General features: G+C 30.9%; 2 protein-coding genes across 2 annotated transcripts; both read left to right on the top strand.

Moving 5' to 3' along the window:
- Positions 1–8,711: 8,711 nt before the first annotated feature.
- Positions 8,712–17,367, top strand: LOC129760195 (uncharacterized). The gene is made up of 3 exons (XM_055757796.1): positions 8,712–8,795; positions 8,846–9,043; positions 17,062–17,367. The coding sequence occupies exons 1-3, from the start codon at positions 8,712–8,714 to the stop codon at positions 17,182–17,184; spliced, it is 405 nt and encodes a 134-aa protein (XP_055613771.1). The 3' UTR covers positions 17,185–17,367.
- A 52-nt stretch (positions 17,368–17,419) lies between these two features.
- Positions 17,420–18,208, top strand: LOC129760196 (uncharacterized; the record flags this gene model as incomplete). Its single annotated transcript, XM_055757797.1, has 2 exons — positions 17,420–17,608; positions 17,683–18,208. Coding segments are annotated over 2 exons (396 nt in total), but the record flags the coding sequence as incomplete, so codon positions are not given.
- Positions 18,209–23,245: the final 5,037 nt, after the last annotated feature.

The following is a 23,245-nucleotide window of genomic DNA, read 5'->3' as shown; positions in this document are numbered from 1 at the left end:
AGAATAGAGTTGATAACGCAGATGAGAGATGAGATGAAGGATTTGCAGAAATTAAATAAAATTTGTAGGATGGAGAGTAAAGCTGTGAAATATGGAATAAAAATTAAGGTTATCTGGTCGAAGGCAGCCCATTTGGTTAATCAAATTTTGTTCTACAGAAAAAAAAAACAAAAATCTATGCGTAAAAAGTTTCTATTGAGAATAGAAGTGAGAAGGAATGTAGGGATGAAATGAAGGATATGTAGAAAATAAATCGAATTTCATTTAAACTAAAATTTAAAAAAATAGTGTTATTCGGCAAAACTGAAGATAAATAAAACAAAATAAATGTCTATGGCCACGTTTAGTATTTAGGCAACACTAGACAAAACATACAAAACAAAATCAGTCATTGATCTATTCTTGTGAGTGAATCTCTGAATTGAGATTCAACGACAATATTGTAGAAAGCATGTTCGGAATTTATAAACTTGAACCAAATGGGACATACGCAGGGCCGGATATGGCCCTCGAGGGGCCGGGGCAATTTTTCTCGGGGGCACTCAAAATAGTTTTTTTAAGCCGTCCCAAAGAATTCCTTATATTTGAAGCAACCGAAAGTTTATTGTTTTAATATGGCAGCCGCCAGCGGCCTAGAATAAGGTTGCCAGAATTTTTTCAGCACATATCCGGGCTGGACAAACCAGGCAATTTTTATATTAAAATCTAGCAAAATCCGCGCATTCGATTTCAAATTGACGACCATAAATCCGGGCAATATCCGGACAAATTTTGTCAAAACTCAGAAATTCCTCAACAAAAATCAAGAAAAAGAAATGAAAAACAATTTTTTTTTCATCAAATCTCATCGATAGATTTTGAACCGTATTTACCGGCTTCCAAAAAACCATTCATAATTATTTTTATAAAACTTGCTAAAAAAAATTCGTTTTGGAGGTGTTTGTTTTTTTTTTTGTTTAATTTCCAAATAAAGTGAAAAAATCCGGGCATTTTTCAATCAAATCCGGGCAACCGGGCCAGGCCGGACTGTTCTCAAATTTAGTAACAAATATCCGGGCAAACCCAGATAAAACCAGGCAATGTGGCAACCTTAGCCTAGAGGATAACGATCAAGTCTTCTAAGCCAGAGGTCATAAGATCGAATCTCGGTCACGGCGTATCTAGTACTCTTTCTGTGGGCTTGTGGTTTTAGTATTTGTAAGATACTAGCCATAATATCCTTGAAAAATGTACATCTTACAGTTAAGAAAATTAGATCTCTTCAAAGAAACATAAAGTTTCACTGAGATCCTATGTGAGTGTGTTTGTTTTTTTTTTTTTAACAGTTATATCTTCAATGAAAGCAGTACAAGCCCCCTAGCACGTTTCGTAAAAAGGAGCTATGGCTTAAATATTTAGAAAATGTATAGGGGGATTGAGGGTAAAATCAGTGTGAGTGTAAACAATTCTGGATGGTTTACCAAATATAGAGGAATTAGGGGTTAATAATCTCCGGACAAACTCATTCTTGTGACCCAGTCATTTGCTAGGTGACCAAGCCGGAACAGATCCAGCAGGAAGCAGACATCGAAGGTGCTACGGGCCGTTGCCATGCGCACGTTGAGCAGCGCAGCCAGGCGGGGGTTTGCGTATTTTTGTTTTGGGTAAGAGTTAGCCGTGTGGCACACACTGAAAATCAGTGGTGCTCATCTTGTTTCATCAGTTATGAAGTTATCGTGTTTATAACTTGAGCAGATTTCATCCGATATTGTTCGAACTCTCTTGCAAACTTACCTTTAGATTTGAATTTTTTTTAAATCGACTTCATTGATAAACGGCAACGTTCTCATTAGCAAAATAAGCTATCCTGTGATAAATTGAGTGTTTTTTTTCTAAAAATTGACACCGAACCTTCTTGGCCGTTGGTGTTCGTCAAAAGCGCGCGACGGATCGCCAATAACCTGTTTGATCCGGAAGATGAAATCACATATCATCATCGTTCTCGCGTTGCCCTTACGCCAGCTAACGAACGATGCTCTAGGAGAAGCTGGAGATGATGTTGGTTGATGATGATGACTACCATTTGCACTTGACCTATCTCACTTATCCGTACCCGGTAAAGTGATACGGTTAGTTGAAGTCTAGCTAGACGAATGGCGAAGCATAAGTATAAGCCCTCTTCTACTCTATGTTGTGGAAGTATCTACGCAGAAAAGATGTAGGCAGGCAGATTCGTTTGCCCCTGTTGGACTTCCTGTGTGCAAAACAAACCAGAACTGACGCTGCTATGCTCCACCCTGCTTGGTTTTGCGGGGTCTATAATGTTCTCTAGCAGAAAAAAATAACAGTTGGCTTCCTGACAGAATAAAAAGACCAGCTTCTGTTTAAATTGGCTTATCGGTGTATTTCTTGTTCCGTTAAAGATTCTCCTTCACCTGTTGATACATTGTAATCATGATTTTTTCATTGTGCTGAGTCCAGGCGCGGTCCTATGGGGGGGGTGATCGGGGTGATCACCCCCCCCAAGCGGCAAAAAACCGTTATAAAATACCCGCAAAAGCTCGAATTTCTATAAAAAGTTGGAACTTTTCTTAGTAAATGCGTATTTCAATTTAAAAAATTTTCCACTCCGTGGGGGTGTTTATTCAACAAAAAAGTTAATTTATCACTTAAAAAGCTCAATTTTGAAAAATGTCGGTACACCAAACTCAAGCAACTGTAACTTGCTATTCCCTTGACCGAATTACACCAAATAACTTTTGTTGATAAGTAACTCAACAAAAGTGTGTTGTTGAGTGTTGATTTTGAATTTGCTATTAATGAAATGTAAACACAACCTTTTTTAAATTGTCACTTATTTCCCTCATATGCTTAAATTAACACGTGCAAATCGTAATAAATTTTATATTTGCTTCAAATTCAGTTCTTCAAAATTCTTGATTTTGTTTTGAATTTTAATGAAATGACAAAATGGAAAAAGTCACATAGGGGTTGAATATGGTTATAACACCTACATACTTGAAATATTTGTTCTGCGGTCGTCATACATTTATTGCAATATGCAGTTTCTTTATTTTTTGCTCAAATTTGAAAGGAAACAATAAAAAAATCATTTAACTTTAAACGTACGGAGTCATGTGATTTTCAATTTTCTTTATTTTTGAAATTTCTACCATGTTTAATGGATTAAAAGATCTTGGTCGTTCTAAGAGGTAAAAAAACCTTTGGCCTTCAAGTGTTAAATTGTCTTTAGTCTAAGAAATTTAAATTTTAGTCAATTTATCCATCGGAGTGATCAGTTTTCCAGTAGGCGTTAAAGAAACGTGTGACTTCAATTGACTGTCTAACTTTTTAATGTTTTTTTTTGCTATTTAGTCATCAATATTTCACTAAACAAATTCAAACGTAATAAACAACAAGTAATGATGCCGAATTAAATTCATTTTTGATGAAGCTTTGAGCAGCGAAAAGCTTTCCATTAGATTTTTTTTGTATTTCAAAATATTCTGTCTTTTTCTTTTGTTTACAGTTGGTTTATTGAGAATTTGTGAACTTTATGCAATCAAATCAGATGTTTAATGCTAACCTCATTTTGAAATCTAAAGTAGTGCTTTTTTCACTTGCGTTTACTAGAAATTGATGACTTTTCAAAATAACAGGGCTGGTAGCGGTTTGGCAATGAAAAAGTAGGGACTTTAGTGACCAAAATTTAAAAAAAAGTGACCAAATAGTGACTTTGAGGACCGAAAGTAACCAAATTGTGACTATGTAGAAAAAAAAGTAACTTTTAAGTACAAAAAATGTGACCAAATCAGGCCCGTGTGAAGGACCCGTCCATGGGAGGGGGGAGGGGGGGTGCGCTGCGGGGGGTTCGAAATTTAAATTTAGATAAAAATAATAACAATACCAAAAATAAAAAAAATTGAAAAGGAAAGTGTTTTCTTACACCGTTTGTCAATCATTTTCAACACACAAACAAAAAAAAATGACTGATAAACAAAATTTTGGAAACATATTACAATGAATGTTTCAAATTTTCGATAAGTCAAGAAAGTAACAAATTAATTAGTTTCAAAAGAATTTCTTAGCAAATTTAAAATTTAAAAAATCTGAATTCTAAAATAAATGTCCAATGTTGTACAAAACTTACCATGAATAGATGTTAGGAAAATGATAGTAATTGTTATTTTTTATTCATCTAAATATGGAATTCTTTTCCTCATTTTTAACTGGAAGTTTAGTTAGAAGTTTAGTCCGCTGTATATTTTTAAATTTGAACAAAAAATATTTAATCACGATTTAAAATGTGAATTACCGATTACTGAATAAGAAATGAATTTTGATCAGAATTTATTCAATGTTCGATGGTTTAATTTAATTTGATAAAAAGAAGAATATATTTATAACTATTTTAAAAGTGCCAGTTTTATAAACCAGACATAAAACCTTTAATAAAGTAAAATCCTCCAGTTATCAAAATTTCATTTTTGAAGCTTAAACAATAACTTGTTCAACTACACCGACAAAGAAATGTTTGAAAATGAGTAATTACGTGAATGATAAAAACTGATGAAAAATAAAAAATAATGAGTTCAAAACTTTTGTTATTTATATTGAAAGCACAAATCAAATACAAAGTTAGTAAACACTGCGTATTAAAATTTATTTTTAAAGTTGCTACTTAGAACAATTTTTCAGATTAATTTAAATCATGATCGATCCAAAAATCATGATTTCATATAAAAAAATTTTAACAAAAAGTTTTTAAATTTTCAATCGCAGGTTTTTAAGCTTTAAATTACAAGGTCTGAGTATTTTGTCTCTTTTGATTAAAATATTGGGTCCTGAAAGAACAGAAGCCTTAAATTATGTTTTATTATTAAAGATTTAGAGTTAAAGGCTTATGGTTGAAGAACATGAAAATTCAGAATTTAAAAACAAGTAAACAATAGTTAAAAAATGTCTTAAAAATTTAAAAAGTTTGATTAAAAAAAATCCAGCAAGTTGATTAGAAAATTGAAATAAAAACTGTACATTAAAATTCGGTAAATTCATTTGAAAATTAAAAAAATAGTATGGAAATAAAAAAGATTAGTTTTTAAAAACATTTTAGGAGGAGTTTTTTCAATAAACATGTTTCACTATAACCATTTTGGTGCTTATTTTTTTAAATTATTGATTTGGTAAATAGTGTCCTAAACTAGAAATTTTGTCAAATTCGGCCAAACACATTTAGTTTTGGTGATAAAGAGTTTATTACTAGTAAAATCAAACATTGATAGATAACTGATTATGGAAAAATGTCATTACAAGTATTTTTGACATCACAGCAGAAAGCGTAAAAAAACTTGATTCTATTTAAAGCTCATCAATTCATATAAAACTTTTATTTTTAAATAATATGTTTTTGATTTGAGTTTTTGTAAAAAAAAGTGCAGAAACTTCTCTAAAGATTTTTAAATATTTTCAAAAGTCATTTCAATAACAAAAGCTGATAGAAATATTGCATACATATTTAGATTCGGGGAAACCAAATTAGTTGAAATTACCGTTTAAATTCATTGCACCTAAGAAAAATGTAAATTTTGTGGCCTTGTGTAAATTTTTAAAACCCTTTTTTTAAGTATTTAGAAGAACAAAAAACACGAAATAAAATTGAGTATTAAATTGTTTTTTTTAAGAATATTTCATATCAACATAACAATTGTTATGACATAAAAGTTTTTTTTTAATGAAAAAAATTGTTCGTTTCAATCTCAATCTTAGTTACACATCTTAATAAAAACCCATTCTAAAGACGATATAGGGTTTTTGTATATCAAGTTTTGAGTTCCAATACAAAAGGTTGATTGAACTAAAAATTAAAATCTACAATCAAAGTTAGTTTTATTTCATGAACGTCAAATAATGTCGTGGATCGAAATGTCTCAAGCCAAGGGTGATTTATGCCGAAATTCCGCCGGAGGCGAAAAAATTTCTGACTGACTGATTACTATTTCATTTCATTATTACTTTTTCATTGGATTATTTTCGGAGAAAAAAGTGACTTTTGGTGATAAAAGTGACCATTTTTCGGAAAATAGTGACTTTAGTGACCAAATGATGAAAAAAGTGACTTTTTAGTGACTGACCCAAAAAAAGTGACCAAGTCACTAAAAAGTGACTCGCAGTTTCTGAACCACAGTAAAGGTTCTTTTTTGCGAATTTTTTTTTTCACCCTTAGTGTTTCACCATTTAAATATGAATTATAAACTTAAAATCAATAACCTATATTATGAAATTCAAAAAAATTATAAATTTCAGATCTGATTTTATTTAATTCTGTTTGAAATGTATCACATAAAACATTCATATTATGGATGACAATGAATAAAATTCAAGTACTGCCAAACAGGAATCGAATATAAAATATTCATAGTAAGAGTTTAAATTTAAAAAACATCTTCTCAAAAGATTTCAGCAACAAAAAATCAGAAGCAGAGATTACGTGTTATGACTTTTGTATTCCCTATGAGTTTTAACAGCCAAAAAGAAACATAAAGTATTTATGATAGCTATTTCGTTATTGAAGAATTGGCGTTGGCGATAGAGATTTAAATTGATCTCCAGAACCCAAAATCTGGATTCAAAACTATAAAACAAGGAAACAAAATTCACATTTTCCGAGATGAAAAGAATTTGGAAACTGATTTTGACTTATTAAGGATCACTGAATGCAAATTTGTATTTTTTATCAGCTCTTGTTTCTGATATAAATTTTGAAAATACAAGTTTCATTGAAAACATTTGTGCACTTTTTGGCAAAAATGTAAAGTATCAAACGATTTAGAAAAAAAAGTTTAACTTAATGGTCAATTTTCATGAAGACTGTGAGTAATTTATCATGAAAAAAAAAACTATAAAAGTAAGTATGTTTCCCCATTTAGTAAAATACAAAGATTATCTAGATGAAATCTGTGCTGTATTTTTCCGGGAATATGACAATTTTTGGCATTCCTCCCTCTAATCTGAATCATTAAATAAATAAAGGATGATGAAAAGATTTTACATAGTTTTTGTTGTTCATGTAGGTTAGTTACTTCATCAATTATCATTGATCGATTTCACTCTAAACTGTTTAGTTTTAAAATTACTAAATGCCAGATAATAAGAAAGGAATAAAATATAACAAAAAATCGAGTTTGCGACAATTTTTAGAAACAACATTCACCTTTCAAAATCAGTTAGCCACGGTTTTAATTTTTCCCATGTGTATTAAAAGTATCCCCTTATCATTCTACTTTTTTTTCGGCAACAAGGCAATCTATCACGCTTAACAGTCAGCAGATCTTTTAGTGATTTTTATCCAACACTACTGGATTTCAAGATCTACAGCAATTATGACTGCTTTCAGCACATCTACACAATAATATTTAAATTTTAAGTTGAAATTTAACTTAAGGTTTGATATTCTGAATCTTAAAACTTGGCTAGTTCAAATGCAAATGATTGAGACTCTTCACTAAAGAAAAGTATCAAAATATAAAAGTATTGAAAATTTTAAATGTTAACTTTAAAATCAAGAGCATATGATATTAAATTAGTTTCCAGAAGCTTCATATTCAGTAACTAATTTTGATAATCGTATTTTCTATTTTATTTATATTTAAAGTGTTGATTTTATATATAGTGTTTGAAAATTTGAAAATAATAATGCTAAATTTCAAAATCACGATTCAGTGAATGCCCCAATGAAGAATTTAATGCCCGTTAGTTTTGTTTGTTAATAAGTTTATCGGCCTTATCGGTGAAAAGTAAAATACTTCCGAAAAATTATAAAGTATCAGAGCGCTTATAATTAGAAGCTCAGGAAAAAAATGAAGATATCTTGAACAATTTTTTTCTACATTTTCATCTCTCAACAGCATGTGTATTATTTTTCATTGAAAAAATTACATTTATAACGAAAAATTCTATAAAGAGCTCTTAAAATGACAATTTCAAAATACCAGATATACCTAAAAATAAAAAATAAAATTATCAACATTCTTTCTCAGAGGATATTATAGATTCGCTGGTTGTTTTATAAAAGGATCTGTAAGTTGTGTAGAAGGATATTGAAATGAGTATGAAGAGAAACTTTGATAAAGTTTTCATAATTCATCTCTTGTTTCATACTTTTTTAAATACATGCAGTGTGCAGGTAATATTGTAGATTCATTTGCAACTGACCATCCCCCCTCCCGCGACCCCTCCCCCCTTCTTTCATTCACTCAAACGATCGTTTTTTCATCAGAAAAAAACGTTCCTTTATATCGACTGATTTTTGAAAATTGGAAAATCACCCCCCCCCCCCCCCCTGAGTCTTGAAGGAGACGTTAGTTGATTACCATTGGCTTTAGAAAAGTCGCTTATTATATATAGAGTAAAGCTAATGAATTGTTTATCCATATCAAGTCCATATCTACAAAAAAAAAGACAATCACTGTCTCGAAAATTTTCAACTATCCTATCTTAGATACATAAAAGTCTTGTCACCATAGTCACAAATCGTTACATCTAAAGTTTAAAATATGTTAAGATCTTATCATTTCACCAACCATCAATGGTTACAATGATGTGAAAATTTAATGTCAATTTTATCTCATCAAAATTATTGCATGTTCCATCATCTGTATATACTTCACCATCATCCTTCTTTGCATGTTCAGCACCGTTTTTCAAAGTTCTGTCCCACAACCTTCAAAATATGCATGTTCAAGCTATCCGGCACGTTTTCTGCATGTCAGCACATCTATCTGGACCAGCATGATGGAACTATCCGGGAACTAAAAGGCGTAAGGCATGTGAAGCACGTCACTCTAAGGAGAAAATTTAAAAAAAATAGTTCAAATTTAAAACTTATTTCGTTTCAATTTCCCATTTTCCAGTCGCCGCCCCCAAGTATCAGATTTTGGAGCCCCGCGAAGGCTACGTCCCCGTCTACATCCGGTACGGCAATCAGCCACTGTCCGAAATCAATCCTGCCCTGGCAGCGGCCTTCCATGAGCCGGTGTCCCGCGTGAATCGCGCCCGATTGGCAAGGGTAAGTTCAATTAACTATGGCGATGATGGTGGCGCACCCTTTTTTGCCACTCACTGTCCGGAACATGATTCGTTATTGGAAATTGATATTGGAAACTTTGGGCTTAGAAAAACAGGCAATCAACGGAACTATACAGGAGAGTTTTTCGTTCGACATTTGACGTTCATCGAACGCGCTCAATTTCCGATTTCTCGGAATAACATTATAGGAAATTTTATGAACCTGTATTGATACGTCTAATTTGCGTATACCATCGATTAAAATTGTGCAAACATTAAAACAAAAAATAACTACTGTCCCAGGAAAATTTATTGAAGAGAAATTATGCAACCATATTGGTAAAAATAATAGACATTAACTGAAACAGGCTTGTAAAAGAGGAAATCAATTGATCAAAGTATGTAATAGTGAATCATTTCAATCTTTAAAACTGAGGACAACTCAAATGTAGGGTGATAAGTTTTATTTTACCAATTTTTTTGTATTTGGTAAAAAGGAACTTAAAAAAATCAAATTTTTCTGAAACCGAGTGAGTACAGGTTACATACCATTTATCTCTTATCTCCATCTTTATTACCTGCGTGACTGATTTTTATTATGATATTTTGCTCGAACAATGCATGAATAATACAAATTAAAAAGGTTTTTTATTTTTACGTATTTTTTCAGCAAATAAAAAAAGGCATTAGAAATGATAGCTCAAATCGTTAACAATGTTAATGCGAATCGCAATTCCTACCAAATAAGTAAACGATCGTAAAAATGGTTACTTAAAGTCGGTATAAATCGGAGGTGATAAAAAGTCCGCCATGTTTTCAAATTTGTACTCCCGCGCGAGGTTCAAGTGAGAAAACAACCTTGTTGTTCTCTCTGCGATAAACAGTGCTACCAGATTGCTAATAATCAGATGGTTCATTTGAAAAAGGTGTCCAATGAGAGAAGCAGCAAATATTGTCGCTGGTAACGGTTAGCATGCATTGAAAGCAATCTTGTGGTCTCTCGCATACATTCAGAATGTACGAATAAGGTGTTGAATATCGTTCTATTTTTATAATTCTTATCGCTTAAGACAAAAGTTAAAAATATGTATGTATATTGCCTCCACTTTGGTAGGTAAATGCTGTTTTTTTTCGAGTTTTATGCGAGGATTCAATAATGTATATGAAACATATAACAAAGTTTGTTGCGAAATATACCTACAAAAAAGTTTGCTGGGTCTATTGTTTATTATTAAAATCTTTCACATTTACATTTTTTGTATTGAATAGAAACATTTAAAATACGTCCTTAAATCTTTGAAATGCTCAACTACATTTGTATAAGGATTCCTCTAGTAACAAAAAAGGAAAGTTTAAATCCTTTGATTTACTCAAAAAGCTCATTTGATTTGAAAATAGAATAAATCAAAATTTCATAAGTAAAAGTAATAGATTAAAACTATGCGGTTCAAATCTGATTCTTACAATCTTATTCAAATTCTAGATTTTAGTATGAAATTTGGCTTCCGAAAAAATTGCAATATAAACAATGTTAACCAATGCAAAAATAAAATAGAATTCTCTGCAATTTGTTTTACTGGAAAATAACGAAAACTTTTATTTTATTTTTTTTAATATCAATCAAGCAAATATCCTTGGATGATTAAAACTACAGATTATTTCATTTAAAAGATGGCAAAATCAACTCAAATTCTACTGATATTATAATTTTCAGCTGAATGATGTACCGTAAAATGGGGTGAGTAGGGACATAGAAGTAAATCGATACGCAAATGAGAAAAATTGTTGTGATCCGTCATTATTTTTTTTATTTTCAGGACCAAAACGTTCCTTGATTAATTGCGAAAAAACGAATATTAATTCAATTTACTTCATGTTGCTTGAATAAATCGAGAAAAAAAGTTTTTTGAAGCATAATAAAATCGCCAACTTTCATACTATGACAAGTCTTGTTTTTCATCATTTCAAATAGTTATGTGAAATGTCTACAAGTTTGGTATAAAGTAAACAATTCTTTCAACATGATTTTGGCGAAAAAAGGAAGCAAATTATCTAGAACTGGTTTGAATAGTGGCACATTTTAACAAAACATTCTTTGGCTCAATAATCGTGGGGTTAATCGGGACTTGTCTATAAAAGTGTTAAAAATCATCCAGAAATCAAGAAAAATATCTTCAAAGCGGAAAACTATGCACTCATTTGCCTCCAAAACACCAAATAATACTTTTTGCCACTTCATTGTATGGAACTGTCCCATAGTTAAATGGTGGAAGCTAACATGAACGAATTTTTAATGTTGAACAGTTTCTCAATAAACAAGCAACTGTCCTTATTCACCACACTTGACTAGGTGACTTGGTGAAGAATTTGAAATTTTGAAATTGAACTAACAATCATTATTATAAGTATACAATCTCTTGCAATTTGAGTTCCCCAACGAATCTAGATAATTATTTCTTGATTGTGAAGCTCATTTAGGAGCTGAATTTTGAATACATTTCTATTAGTTTTAAATCTATATTTGGCACCTGAACTCAGTATTCGAACTTTGCATCTTTGCATCGGATTTCAATACGATTTCTGAAATATACAGAAAAAAACGTATCCTGAATTCAGAATGCAAATCAGCATAATTTTTTTACTGTCAATCATGAAGCTTTAATTTTAATTCTGATGTTTTGAATTTCATTCTTCAGTGTTTTATTTTTTTTATAATTTTTCACCCGACTTGCAAATTTTAATTTAAGTGTGAATCAAATGAAAAATAATTGATCTTATTCTGAGTTTTCAATTCTGTATCTCCATTTCAAAGCTTAAAATTTTTTAATTCTGCATAAAAACATATTTTCCTTTTTTTAAAAGATTCAGAAGAATTTAGTTTAAGAACTTCGAATAAATATCAAACAATAACTCTGGATAGTTTCTAAGTTTATTTTTTTCATATTTGGAAAATTATTATTAAAACATTTATAGAAAAGGGGTGTGAGTTTCAAAAATCAATAATCAAATTGTTAATGAATCGCCAAACCAAATTTAAACGATTTCAAAACAGCTTTTCATTTCTATTTTTTAATATTTGTTCGAACCGAAAATCAAGACGTCCGAACTGGATACCGAATCTGAAATTTAAAAACGGAAATACTAATATGATTTTGATAATTCGGAACCAGAACATCTGGAATAAGTTTGATCTCCTTTAAAAGTTAATGTTCAGAAACGAATTTCTATCAACAAGCATACAAAATTTGAAAAAAATGAAGCAGAATTCCGAACCGAAAATTGTTTCTGGAGGTTTTGGCATTATGTATCTCTTAGTTAATATTGATACTTCGAATAACCTTATTCAATGATCAAAATTTGATTAGAAATTTCAAATTTTGAGTGTATCACTTGCTTTTCTGAACCCTCGTGGGGGGATTTGCATGCATATGAACTGAGTTTTTACAATTTTAGTTTGCCAGTTGTATTTACAGCTATTTCTAGCTATTATTTTCCAAAAAGTTTGGCAAGAAATCTTTTTTTTTAATATTATTAAGTTTTAAAGGATTGCATTTTAGCTTAAAATGTAAATCCTGAAGTTTTAATGAATCATTTTTAGTGAAAGTTAGAGAATTTAGGGAGCGTATCTTCTAAAAAAAATCACAGTGTCTTTATTTGAGAGTATTTGATATCAATTAAAAGAAAAATTCGGCATGTCTGTAAATTTGCCACATGATAGTGGAGTCTATCTGCTATACAACGCACTTTTCACTCAAAAATCGATCGGGGGGACTAGAACAAATTTTTTTTAAGATAAGCAAACAAAATACACAAGTAAATTTTGAAGGTTTTACTAAAAACTTCAAATTTAAATGTAATAAAACTTTTTCCAAAATAAATACAGGGAGCGAAATAAGAATAGCACCACTATGTGTTTTGCTTGTTAAAATATGATTGATTGAAAATCATCAAAGTTTTTTTCTATAAATGGTTTTGAATTGTTTAACGGATAAATCAAGCATAAGTTTAGTTTTTTTGGACGTTGCAATTGGCGTTGAGGACCAAAACTATGGAAAAAGGGTGCGAAATAAGAATAACACCACTTGTGTTTTTCAACGAAAACAAGATTATTTCTAGAAACTTACTGTGTAAAAGTGAATGATAATGCTTCTACGAATTATTTGAATAGATAACTGCATTTTAAGGAGTTTTCAAGAATTCCAAAGATTTTCAAAATTTTTAAAATGGTGTTTTAAGAGATGCTCTTCTAGAACTAAGGAATTTGATATTTGAGCTGTAATTCTTTACCAAACTACTTACTTTCTTCATTAAAATGACGTGAAATGATGAATTAAACATTTTCGGTTTATTTTAAATCAGAAAAAGCAGATTGGAATTCATAAACTTAGATTTTTCAGTAAACATCACTTTTTCTAGTTTCAAGTCATAGATGGCAGCACTATCTTGCTGTTAAAACCAAATTTAGTCTCAATATGGGTTTTTCAGGTTTATTTAGGCCATATTCATCATTTCGAGGTAGTTTTCCAATACAGTTTTGTTTGAGTTCACGCTGCAGAAATCTTTTCCGGATTTGCAAAAAAATCATCAGAATATATAGCCGCCAAAATTCCTGCTCATCTCAACTTCAGATTCAATTTCAAATCATACCAATAATACTGCCAGTTATCTGGTTCATCAAACTCCATCGAAAAGTACAAAATTATTCGGATTATCGGTCAAAGAAATTCACTTTTATCGGTCCTTAATGAAATTTTTTTTTTATATTGTGATCTTGGAATTTACAAGGCGGTCATGCGGTACCAAGTACTTATTTCCTGACCAAAATCATCCAGCACACCTGAATTAATCCCAGCTATATGAAAATGGGCATCGATTCGGTTTAATTACAAGATAGTGCTGCCATCTATGACTTGAAACTAGAGAAATAGCGTTTGACTATTTAAAAACATTAGTATTTTTAAATTTGAAGCCTGTTTTTTTATCCAAATTCAGCCTCAAATCTATGTTTCGTCAATTTGCATCATACTAATGAATGATAATGAAGAAATAACGCAGTTTGATAAATTATTATAGCTCAAGTATCAAATTCCTAAACGCTAGAGGAGCATCTCTTAAAACCCCCTTTAAAACCTTTGGAGATCTTTAAAATTCTAGAAAACTCCTTAAAATACAGTTATCTATTCAAATAATTCGTAGAAGCATTACTATTCACTTTTACACGGTAAATTTTTAAAAATTATCTTGATTTTGTTGAAAAACACAAGTGGTGTTATTCTTATTTCGCACCCTTTTCTCCATAGTTTTGGTCCTCAACGCCAGTTGCGACGTCCAAAAAAAGTAAACTTATGCTTAATTTATCCGTTAAACAATTCAAAATAATTTGTAGAAGAGAATTTTGGTGATTTTCAATCATTCACATTTTAACAAGCATAACACATAGTGGTGCTATTCTTATTTCGATCACTGTATAAACTCAAAATATTTTGATAAAAAATATTATAACAAAATATGTGACAAAATTTCGAAAAAAAAAAATTTAAAATTGAAATAAAATGTCTTAAGACACCTCTAGGAATAACTGGCAATACAGAAGAATATTAACAAAACCATAATTAAAGAGGTGAATTTTCAATTATAGAAGAGTGTCCCACATCAAATTGCATTACGGAAAAAACGCTGTAAAAAAATATCTAGAAGATCGATTCTTTTCAGACTTTCAGACAATATACTTTAAACCTTTTTTGATCTTTTGGTGTAACTCTAGTTCAATACCATATTCGTGCAATCGCAAATTTGACCAAATTGTACCGAAAAAAAATGCGCAACATCGCATGCGAAAACGACTTCTTCTATACGGAAACCAACTTTTCTTCATTTTTTTCTCAAACTTAACCTTTTTGAGACGCTCAATTGAGAATGCTTGTTTCAAAACAGCTCAATATTTTCCATAGGGCCTAAATAAGTTGCGGTGCGTTGGGAGAATTTATGTTCCTGTAAACAAAAGTGATTTCTTTTGCATCATATCACTTCAGGGCATCCTTTGAATAGTTTTACGAATAGAAATAAGTCGGAATGGTACAGGCAGAAGCATGATGAATCTAGTATGGTGGTCTCACATATCAAATCGCACGTCCAGCCACGTCCACCGGTTCCCTCGTCCAAAAGGGCCAAAAACTCCATCTGGTTTTCCCAAATGATACCCATCAGAATCAGATCTGGATTACTTGATTCGATCTTCTGGAGCAGCGATGGCAACAGACGGGGGTCCTCCTGAAGCAGCTGTTTCATCTCGATGAAGATCAAATGTTCCTGCAGGAAGGCCAGCCGCTTCTCGGACGATGGAATGTCATACTTCGCCATGTCACCATCCGACTCGATGACTTTCTGCTGCTTCCAGAGAGCTCTTGGAAGAAAATAGTGTTGAATAAGCATAAATATGTTATAAGTAATGGATAATTAATGTTACTCCCTGCTACCGGCAAAACTGGCACCGTCGTCTATTGTTCCAGCTTTGTTTACCAGCCCGGAACTCAGCCGGAAGAATATTTTTTTTCTTGTATGGATTACATTTGCAAAAATCATGGCTAAATCTTTATCTTAGCAATATATAGATGATTTGCAAAACTCCGTGTTTTACAAAAATCAGAGCACCTGGCATCCCGGCCAGTCAGCAGCCAAGCCAACAGCCAGTTGTCAAATTTCAGCTGCGTTTCGCCCACACCGCAACATTCAACCCTCGTCTACTTTTTGCCAAAGTGAGACCACCATATCTAGATTCATCATGAGCAGAAGTCCACCCTACAGCTTAGTTTGAAGTGGTGAAGCTTATCATTGTCTGATAAATGTTTGAGTCACATAACGAGGTTTCTGAAACTATAAACTTTATACAAATCGGTTGAGAAACAAGGGAGATATGGCGATCTTCAACGAGAAGTGTCCAATTGACATCAAGGTGGTCTGATAAGGGAGTTTTTTGTCTATTTAGGCTTTCAGGGTGCGTTCATAAAAAACTAATAATTAAAAATAAAAGATTTCAAGAATTCATTGAGGGTTTCAAAAGATTTTTTTTATTTTGAAGCTCTTGAATCTTTAAAGATACAAACCGCCAAACTTCCAATAGTGCTATATTGTCACTAAAAAGCAAATTAAAGTCAATATCAATTTTGTTGTTAAGAAGTTTGTAAAACTTTTTGTATAAATAGTAAAATTCAAGATAAATACACAATGGCCCGATAAGGTTTTTTTGCGTAAAAATTGCGTATAAACTCTTTTCAGGTGAACTTGCATTCGTTGGTCTCCATGCCAAAATGTTTCAAATAATGCCACTTCACGTCAATTCACTCTTTATAATTTATCTACTGTGAATAAAAAAATTTTGGCACTTAATTGCTTGGTTGAAGTGCGTTTATTTGGGAGAGTGCCGTGCGCCAAGCGATTAAGCACCTTCGTTAATTGCTTGAAAAGTACGGTTTTTACACCACGTTTTAACATTTTTTTGTGATCGTGAGCACGGTCCAAAGAGGGGTCTCTATTTCGATCAAAAAACGAAGATTATCTTAGGCTATTCCGATTCAATATTCCCTAAAAAGTTACCAAATTTTGATACCCTTATCGAAGTTCTGAGCCGCAATATTTTTTTTTTTTCATCGGATCAGTAGATTTAAAATGAACTTATATTTACTGTTCTATGAATTAATGAAACCGTATTTTTAACCAAGTTTTGTTTCGATTTTCCAAAATTATAAAATTGAAAAAAATGAAAAATTCAAATTTCCCTATTAAATGCTATTGAAAAGTACATTCTTTATTGCTTGAGTAATTAGAAAACATATTCGTATATTTGTTAGATAAAGGTTAACATTCACATCTCAAATAATTGTCATTTCCATGACTGATGATGGTAACTTTTGCAACGATAGTTTTGTTTCTTCCTGTTTTTCGAGTTCAAGCTTATTTTCCTTGATGATTTTTTTAGTTTAACAAGGAATAATCTAATATTTCTTTCTTTTTTCTTTACAGCAACTGCAAGGCGACGATCTAGTAAACAACACCTCCAGCAACTCTACCTCCATATCGGCATCGGATGAGCACCGAGTGAAGCAATTAGTTGCTGCTGAGTTAGCCAAACAAACCCGGCCGTGATTAGAAACTTAAATCAAATGTTTTTTTTTTTTTTTTCAAATCAGCTCTCCTGTTTTTAACTAACTTACAAACGCTACAACCAAGTGGAGTAGTTACCCATCGTGTTACGATTTCCAGTGCTGATAAACCTTGTTAGAAAAATAAAATTTTATTAGAACTACCAATAAATCCAACCGGAAAATATGATTTTGTTTCCTTTTTGTATTTATGATTTTGTTCAAGTCGTATGCAATAAATAACCTTCAACTGTCTGAACCGTTTTACAGATGCATTCCCGGGAAGGTATCAAGATTTGCCCAAGAAGGACGGATATGTGCCGGTGTACATTCGCGTAGGAAACACGCCCTTGGAACAAATCAACCGGGATTTGGCTGCGGCCTTCCAGGACAGCAATGCTCGTAGCATTCGAGGAACATTGATCCAGGTTGTTTTCCATTAACTAGAAATCCATTCATAATACTTAATAGGTAGTTGATTGTTTCAACATTTGATTTGCAGCAACTTAACCGCAATACACGTTTCTCGTCGGAATCGAGCAGCGCCTCGAGCGAGGAAATTGGAAACATCATTGCCAAGGGAATGCGTGCCCACCTGCGAAACCAGACTGATCCCAATTCCAGCTCCAACGAATCGAACTCATCTGAGCAAATCGGAAATGAAATAGCATCGCTCAAGGCAGCTTTGGCCACCAACAAAGTAAACTAACAGTTGATAAGGGCCTAAATACCCCCGACTACAACTCTGCTCCAAGACCGGAGCAATTCACTGCCATCAGCACTTCTATGGAGAGCAGAATGTGATTATACAATAAAAATAATAATAACAATTATGATTATCAAGTGAAACTTAGTTGTAATGCGCGTACTTCCACTGTGAGTTTTTCGAATCTTCGGGTCATCATCGATGCGATCTTTTCCTACTGAAATCAGCAAACACGCTGCTCTAGAAAAAATCCCACCGATAAGGGGTTTCGTCTCTTTTAAGCTAACTAAATTAGTAAATAAAACGTAGAATTAAAAACAAAGTGTTTTTTTTATTTTTGATGACCTACAATTAAACAAAATCTCTGATAAGGTGTTTTTCTTTGTAAATAACTCCTTGGATAAGAATAAAAAATAACAAAAATGACAAAAATGACAAAGATGACAAAAAAGACAAAAATGACAAAAATGACAAAAATGACAAAAATGACAAAAATGACAAAAATGACAAAAATGACAAAAATGACAAAAATGACAAAAATGACAAAAATGACAAAAATGACAAAAATGACAAAAATGACAAAAATGACAAAAATGACAAAAATGACAAAAATGACAAAAATGACAAAAATGACAAAAATGACAAAAATGACAAAAATGACAAAAATGACAAAAATGACAAAAATGACAAAAATGACAAAAATGACAAAAATGACAAAAATGACAAAAATGACAAAAATGACAAAAATGACAAAAATGACAAAAATGACAAAAATGACAAAAATGACAAAAATGACAAAAATGACAAAAATGACAAAAATGACAAAAATGACAAAAATGACAAAAATGACAAAAATGACAAAAATGACAAAAATGACAAAAATGACAAAAATGACAAAAATGACAAAAATGACAAAAATGACAAAAATGACAAAAATGACAAAAATGACAAAAATGACAAAAATGACAAAAATGACAAAAATGACAAAAATGACAAAAATGACAAAAATGACAAAAATGACAAAAATGACAAAAATGACAAAAATGACAAAAATGACAAAAATGACAAAAATGACAAAAATGACAAAAATGACAAAAATGACAAAAATGACAAAAATGACAAAAATGACAAAAATGACAAAAATGACAAAAATGACAAAAATGACAAGAATGACAAAAATGACAAAAATGACAAAAATGACAAAAATGACACAAATGACGAAAATGACAAAAATGACAAAAGTGACAAAAATGACAAAAATGACAAAAATGACAAAAATGACAAAAATGACAAAAATGACAAAAATGACAAAAATGACAAAAATGGCAAAAATGACAAAAATGACAAAAAAGACAAAAATGACAAAAATGACAAAAATGGCAAAAATGACAAAAATGACAAAAATGACAAAAATGACAAAAATGACAAAAATGACAAAAATGACAAAAATGACAAAAATGACAAAAATGACAAAAATGACAAAAATGACAAAAATGACAAAAATGACAAAAATGACAAAAATGACAAAAATGACAAAAATGACAAAAATGACAAAAATGACAAAAATGACAAAAATGACAAAAATGACAAAAATGACAAAAATGACAAAAATGACAAAAATGACAAAAATGACAAAAATGACAAAAATGACAAAAATGACAAAAATGACAAAAATGACAAAAATGACAAAAATGACAAAAATGACAAAAATGAAAAAAATGACAAAAATGACAAAAATGAAAAAAATGACAAAAATGACAAAAATGACAAAAATGACAAAAATGACAAAAATGACAAAAATGACAAAAATGACAAAAATGACAAAAATGACAAAAATGACAAAAATGACAAAAATGACAAAAATGACAAAAATGACAAAAATGACAAAAATGACAAAAATGACAAAAATGACAAAAATGACAAAAATGACAAAAATGACAAAAATGACAAAAATGACAAAAATGACAAAAATGACAAAAATGACAAAAATGACAAAAATGACAAAAATGACAAAAATGACAAAAATGACAAAAATGACAAAAATGACAAAAATGACAAAAATGACAAAAATGACAAAAATGACAAAAATGACAAAAATGACAAAAATGACAAAAATGACAAAAATGACAAAAATGACAAAAATGACAAAAATGACAAAAATGACAAAAATGACAAAAATGACAAAAATGACAAAAATGACAAAAATGACAAAAATGACAAAAATGACAAAAATGACAAAAATGACAAAAATGACAAAAATGACAAAAGTGACAAAAATGACAAAAATGACAAAAATGACAAAAATGACAAAAATTACAAAAATGACAAAAATGACAAACCTGACAAAAATGACAAAAATGACAAAAATGACAAAAATGACAAAATTGACAAAAATGACAAAAATGACAAAAATGACAAAAATGACAAAAATGACAAAAATGATTTAAATGACAAAAATTACAAAAATTTCAAAAAAGTTCATTTTCAAATGTTTTATGTCTTATCTAGATTTTGATATTTTTTTCATGTTTCGATTCTACATATTCGCGGTTAACTGGGAAAAATCCGAATTTGCTATTAATATTTAATTTTCACTGATTTCAAATTTAGTTTTAAATATTCAGACAAGCTTAGATCAAATTAATTTAAACTTCATACAAAATCAGATTTTGAACTTATTTATTATCCTCCTTTCAATCTATATGATTCAGATTTAGCCTAGGTATTCTTGTTGTAGAGATCAATACCTTAAAAAATTAAATTCTACTATTTTTATTTATTATGACTTATGAGGGATAAAATTATAAAGTAAAATATCACACGTCTACTTAGGCCTCACAGCAAACTAGCTTCCGAAAGAAAAACTAATTGATTCATAAAAAAAAGAACATAACAACTATTTCTGAAATCAGTTTTAAAGTTTTTTAATCATTTTATGACTATATCTCAAATTCAAATTGACTAAAATTTACTTGAAAATTTCTTCTTAATTCCCGCATTTTGCTAAATTGGGTAAAATTACCAAGAAGAAAACTGCTATCACTTTTTTCTTAGAAGTCTAAAATACTCTTCGGGAAAGTTGATCATTGAATTAAAACCTTCATTTTTTTAAATCTTTGCAATGTTCTAAAGGTATGCCAAAAAGCGCACAAGAGCTCATAGAAAAAAAAAACGAAAAATAGGGGAGAATGAGGATACTTGATCTCTGGGGATACTTGATTCCTTACCTATATCTCGAAACTGAAATGACTTACAATATGATCACATGTTCTAGAAAAACGTGCTAAATGGACCAAAACAACTATGCTTTAAACTCAAAAAATTTTAACAAAATAATTTTTTGAGCTTTTGAACTTTGTTTGAAAAATTTCACAAAATACGACTTGAAGATCTTTTTTTCACTTTAAAATGTTTGACATAAGAAAATTTAAACAAAAATATATATTCCAATACCTTAATCGTTAGAGTGTAATATGAACTTCATTATACCATATTTTCAAAAAGATGGTAAACTCTCAACATTTTTCAGATAAAGTTTTCTAAAATGTTCATTATGGGTTCAATTGATCCCTAGAGTTTAAAAACGTATTTTTTTCTTCTAAATAGACCATTGCCAATTTCAAGATTACAATTATTCATCCAATAACTGATATTTATACAATACTTGTCTGGCAAAAAGGGCAAAGAAAGATGATTTTCTCTAAAAATTCAGAAAATAGTGCCTTAAATTATTCAATTACAATGTTTCGGAATTTTCTTCTTCTGACATTTATAAATGTAATGTATTTAAAGATTTGAATTTATTTTTGTCAGTTTAGTTAAGTAATTAATAAATCCTTTTTTTAATTAAGAACTCACTGTAACAATTTTATTATTCCAAAATTTCCTCTCGAAAATGTGTTGGCAAAAATTTATTAAGGAATTTAAAAAATATAAAAACTTAGCTTCCGATTGTATTTCACTTCTATTCATATTGAGGAATGTGTGGCATCGGAACATAGAGCAGCGGGTTTACGGTAGAGATGGAAGGTCTGCGTTGCTTGTGCCTCGTATGCTCCTCCGAGCTTAGCGAATTGCTGTTGCTGTTGGAGTCCACCTTTTCATTCCGTTGTAGAATCTGTACCGAAAAGAAATCAATTAAGATAAAAAACTAAATCATTAGCGATATTTTCAAAATAAAATGTATTAAAGCATTCGTAAAAATTGTGTATTGATAAAGTTATAATAAGTTAATTTCATACTATAAATCAACATAATTACATTTCTAAAATATCAGAGTAGGCACTGACCATATAACGAGACCACACTGATGGAAAATACACTACAAGTTTCAGTAAGATCAACCCAAAATTCTTGAAGTTTCATTTATGACGGTTGCCATGTAAAAATCTTTATTAATTTGGAAGTTTTTGAATATTTTTTCATCGACTACATTATTTGATCTGTAAGCTACTTCCTGCACATAAAAAAAAAATTTAATCATTTTGAAATTCTTAAAAAGTCATTCACTAATGTTTTAATGTTGTCTACAACTATGAAACGTGGGGCTCTGAATCATTTTTAACAGTTTCTGTGCTTATTATAAAATCCTTTTGGATGCACAATTTTTTGAAATTTACTAAAGACAATCCAGATGGTGATTTAAAAAAAAATCAAAACGAACTTACCTCAGCCAGTTCTTCCTTGGTCAGCTGGATGGAACCATCCTTGGTGATGGAAGCACACTCTTTGGCAGAAACCAGGCGAAGGAAAGATTATTATTCATGACGTTCATCCTACAAATGGTTCACTACTCACCAGCTTGCATCAGCAGCATGCTGATCCCCAAAATTGCCAGAAGCATTGCTAGGGGAAACTGTTTGCGCATAATTTGCATTTTTATTGAACCTGCTGTTTTCACGATAAAAAACGCACAAAAAAAACGAAATTAGCTATGGACACAGAAAACGACCGGTAAGACTTCTCCTTGAACGCACTCGAAGTGTAATGACGAGTTGCTCGCATTATAGGAGTATATTTTGGAAAAACTTTTAATCAAACTGGAGTACTTTGGTATAAAACGTCTCAGTAATAAAAGTGCTTAAGTATGAACTAGTGTTATTGTCATTCGATCCCACGAAACATTCTATCCTCCGAATAAAAGCCATCGAAAGGTTCCTTTTAATTCAATCACGGTATAAGAAAATTTCAGATACCGGTATTTCGATAGCAACTTGCTATCTTCTTGAGTGAGCGTTTTTGATTGATGACTCTTTCATGAAATATCAACAAAATTAACAAGTAATCCAGAAAACTGATTTATCAATATAGAAGATGAACGACAAAGCTGGTTTAAACTTCTATAAATACCTAAACAAAA

This window comes from Uranotaenia lowii, unplaced genomic scaffold (genome assembly GCF_029784155.1).
Source record: "Uranotaenia lowii strain MFRU-FL unplaced genomic scaffold, ASM2978415v1 HiC_scaffold_500, whole genome shotgun sequence".
NCBI lineage: Eukaryota > Metazoa > Arthropoda > Insecta > Diptera > Culicidae > Uranotaenia > Uranotaenia lowii.
This window is presented reverse-complemented; position numbering and strand designations above follow the sequence as displayed.

Bases quoted from the DNA above. Each gene is read 5' to 3' on its own strand.
- LOC129760195 (XM_055757796.1), top strand. From the start codon at position 8,712: ATGTTCAAGCTATCCGGCACGTTTTCTGCATGTCAGCACATCTATCTG. The intron at 8,796-8,845 runs GTAAGGCATGTG...TAAAAAAAATAG, and splicing joins CTATCCGGGAACTAAAAGGC to TTCAAATTTAAAACTTATTT. The intron at 9,044-17,061 runs GTAAGTTCAATT...TTTTCTTTACAG, and splicing joins ATCGCGCCCGATTGGCAAGG to CAACTGCAAGGCGACGATCT.